This window comes from Argentina silus, assembly GCF_951799395.1.
Source record: "Argentina silus genome assembly, contig: scaffold_105, whole genome shotgun sequence".
Taxonomy (NCBI): domain Eukaryota; kingdom Metazoa; phylum Chordata; class Actinopteri; order Argentiniformes; family Argentinidae; genus Argentina; species Argentina silus.
This window is the reverse complement of record NW_028152859.1, coordinates 149,656-153,689: the sequence shown is the minus strand read 5'-3', so window position 1 is coordinate 153,689 and position 4,034 is coordinate 149,656. Positions and strand designations below refer to the sequence as shown.

Below are 4,034 nucleotides of genomic sequence, written 5' to 3'. Positions count from 1 at the left end.
TACGGCTGGTTTCTGTGCTTATGATCAATTAACTTGGATTTGATTTGATTTTGACACAATGACTGCAAAATGCCGTGTGAAAGGACTTATGGTAACGTGCGTGTGTGTGTGTGTGTGTGTGTGTGTCAGGTTCAAGGTGGATCCCTGCGTGAGCCTCCAGGAGGTGGTGGGGCGCTGCCCCCCCCAGCTGACGGGGGCTGACATGTACGCTCTCTGTTCTGACGCCATGATGTCAGCCGTCAAGAGGAAGATCACACGCATCAGTGACGGTAGGCCCCGCCCAGCTCTCTGTCTGGGCTTTTAGAAACACACACACACACACACACACACACAAACACACACACACACGCCCACCCAGCTCTCTGTCTCTCTCTGGGGTTTTAGATACGTAGAAATTAAAGATACAATGTGTTTACTCACTCCAGAACCAGACTCAACGTCCTGGTCATTTACATTTACATTGAAGTCATTTAGACGCTTTTATCCAAAACGACTTCAAATGATTCCATGTGTCTCAGTCAGTGATTCAACTATCAGTCATCATAAGTAGAACCTCCCATAAGAACTGGGATGGGATTCTTTTTTCTGTCCAGGGGATGAATCTGCTGAATAGAATATCTGAACACTCCAATGGATCAATTTTAAATGAGAATATTTAATGCATGGACGTGATTTAAAATTGATCCATTGGACTGCTGCCCATTTGTTTTTCATTTTAGAAAAGTACCAAGACTCCAGCTCACCGTCTCTGCTTGCAAACTGACCATCTTCTAAAGCAGTCTGTCATTTCACCAGTCAGGAAGAGCCTCTGGTTCTCAAACAGGGAGCAGCAGGGTTCTCCCCGGGATGTCTGAACAGTGTGGTGCTGGATCGCATTATCAAAACCCCACGTGTTTATTCATGTCAAAATGCGCAAAAAATACCAAATACAACTTAAAAATACCAAATACAACTTAAAAATACCAAATACAACTTAAAAATACCAAATACAACTTAAAGGCTGAATTCACGGAGGAACATCAGAACGCTCACGTTTAGTTCTGTTTTTATAAACGATGTCGTTGGTGATCAAAGATAGTTACACTGTCATTACTACATATATAGTTTAATAAAGAGTTACTCTGTCATTACTACATATATAGTTTAATAAAGATAGTTACACTGTCATTAATAAATATATAGTTTAATAAAGATAGTTACTCTGTCATTAATAAATATATAGTTTAATTTGTCTTGTAATGTTTACATGGTGGCGCCACCAAATTCACAGCATGACGCAGAAACACTCCACTGTTTGGGGAGAATCCTGCCATAGTTTGTGTGTGTGTGTTTGTGTGAGTGTGTGAATCCTGACGTGCAGAAGTTGTGGAAATGTCCTTTTCCATCATGGTGCAGCGTACATGTTGTCTGTGTGTTTTAGAAACTGATGGTTCTCAACGGAAATGAATCGTAGACAATCATCAAATAACCAAAATATATTTCATCAATAATAGAACCAAGAACAATGTACTTCTGCAGTGTCACTGCTGTGAACCTCGGTGTTGTTTTCCAGCAGAAGAGAGTATTGTAATAATATCAGAGTATGACATCATTCAGTTTTAAAACTTTTTTTTATTTTTATTTTTTTACTACAGTGCAAAGTTTGTGGCAATAATTCATGATTCTCCAGAAAGTCTTCATTGCACAAAAGAAAATATGAAACCAATATAAATGATGTACTGGAAAAATATATAAAAGTCAATTTCATACCATGTCATTCTCTCTCAATACCCACAATTCATCTGTACTGTTTATAGTTCTGTCAGAGACGACCTCAAACTAACGGTGCCTTCAAGTGCTCGTCTGAAACTAATGGTGCCTTCAAGTGCTCATTTGAAACTCTGAGCTTCCCACCAAGATTTAGCACAGGATTTAGCACAGGATTTAGCACAGAGGTCCCTATTGGCTGATTCAACCTCTGAGATCTCAGAGGCACATGGGCTGCCCAGTCGGAAATGTCCAATTTTCCTATTTTTCCAGAGTAGCACTTGAATGCAGAGTAACAAGTGCAATAAGTACTTATTTGCATCTTTTTCACACTGTCCTCCTTTGTCTCCATCTACCCCCTCTCTGTCTTCCCTCCTCCCCTCCCTCCTCCCCTCCGTCAGGCCTGGACTCTGAGGAGACCCCCCTCCTGCTGTGTGTGGAGGACTTTGACGAGGCTCTGCTCGGCCTCCAGCCCTCTGTCTCAGACCAGGAGCTGCTCAGATACAAGCTCATCCAGCAGAAACTCACTGCAAAATAACCAAGCCTCCCAAGACCATGGTTTGAATTACAGGGGGCCCCTAAGAAATCAGGGGCCCCCCCACCCATAGTCATATCAATGGCCAGGGCGTTCTCGGCCCCCCGCCCGCCCCCAAGAGTCAATGTGTAATTCGAACCCAAGATCACTACTACTGCTGCTCCATGCAGGGCTATGCTAACGCTGCTCTGCTGCCCCAAGCAGGGGCTAACGCTAGGCTAACGCTAGGCTAACGCTGCTCTGCTGCCCCAAGCAGGGGCTAACGCTAGGCTAACGCTAGGCTAACGCTAATACTACGGTCCTCTGCACTACGTTCTCCCAAACCTCACCACCACCCAAAGCGCCTGCGGTGTTCACCTCACCACCACCTCCACACCACCTCACCACCACCTCCACACCACCTCACCACCACCTCCACACCACCTCACCACCACCTCCACACCGTGTTCCTCCAGACCGCTGGCTGAGCAGAAACAACCGGGCTGTGAAACTGTCCTCCTATAAGGACGACTGTACGCTGTTCTTTTTTTTTTTTTATCTGTGATTTTGTGATTTTGCACTTAAGCTGTAATGTCATTATAGTATAAGGGTCCAAAATGATAAGTGAAAAATAATGTAAAGGTGGACCAAGTCTGTACAGTTCACAATTTGTACTATGCACACAATTGACTTGGATACTTGATACAGTTTATGCCGGATGTGCTGCCTATTTTGCTGACTGACCAACGATGAACGTCTGAAATGTACAAGTTTAAACGTCCCGTTGAATGAAGGAGAAACTCACTCAATAAAACCACAGACCGCGTCTCTGCTGTCTAGCCTCTGATTGGCTGTCCTACAGGAAGGCCCTAAGGCAGCCAATCAGAACAACGTCGTCTCCAGTGGTTTATTTCCACCAGAGTTTCTCCAGTCAGACTTCTGAGAACGACTGTGAATGCTACTTTCTTTTGAAAGTTTTCAGACCTTTGCAAAAACTCCTTGAGGCAACGTTCGACCTGCCAAGGCAGCATTTATCTGCTCACATTAAGCTATTGCAGCTACAATCAAGCGGCAGGTTGGAATCAGAACCAGCGTACTCAGGGATCGTCTGGACCCGGGCCCGTGTCATCCACCCGGTCCATCATTTACATCAAATAATGTCAGTTATACTAAAGTGAAATTACATGGTAATGGAAAATTTAGGAAAGATGTAATTAGAACCATTTGACCAGACACGTAATGGTACTTAACCGCTGTCATAGATGGACATACAACCACACACAGCTAGACAGAGCTGCCACATTAGAGTCCATTACAATGGACCGGGTCACACTTTATATTAAGTTGGCAGTTTATTGCTTGAAAATCATTTGTTACAGCGAGTATTGTAAGTAGTCTACGAGTAACAGAGATGAACACCCCTGAATGACAGATGGATCTCAATGTGTGCTGTATGGTTCACGTTTAAATGAGCTGTCAAGTTTAAATGATTGTCTGCTATAGTTTTTGTTTTTTTTACAAAACCCTCCAATTTGGTTTACTGACAGTCGTGGGAGGACAATTGTAATCTATTGTATTTACATATGAAATAGGACAACTTAGTATAAAGTGTTACCATATTTATTGAATAAATCGTATATAATTTGTATGCAATATTCAAAGATGGCTGTCAATGTGAAAAACTATACTTATTGTGTGAGGTGAGTCCTTGTGATTGCTGGAGTCACTTGGTAGCAAAATATAGACAGAATTATAACAAAATAAAGACAAACAA

The 4,034-nt window shown here is 42.8% G+C and overlaps 1 protein-coding gene across 1 annotated transcript in view; it reads left to right on the top strand.

Annotated features, from left to right (window-relative positions):
* pex6 (peroxisomal biogenesis factor 6) overlaps nucleotides 1-4,034 on the top strand; it is a gene marked incomplete at its 5' end in the record, with an annotated part of 13,021 nt that extends 8,987 nt beyond the window's left edge. The window contains 2 exons of the mRNA XM_083697836.1: nucleotides 130-269; nucleotides 2,148-4,034. Of these exons, the coding sequence (XP_083553962.1) occupies nucleotides 130-269; nucleotides 2,148-2,284 (277 nt within the window). The 3' untranslated portion in view covers nucleotides 2,285-4,034. The remainder of the gene's footprint in view (nucleotides 1-129; nucleotides 270-2,147) is intronic.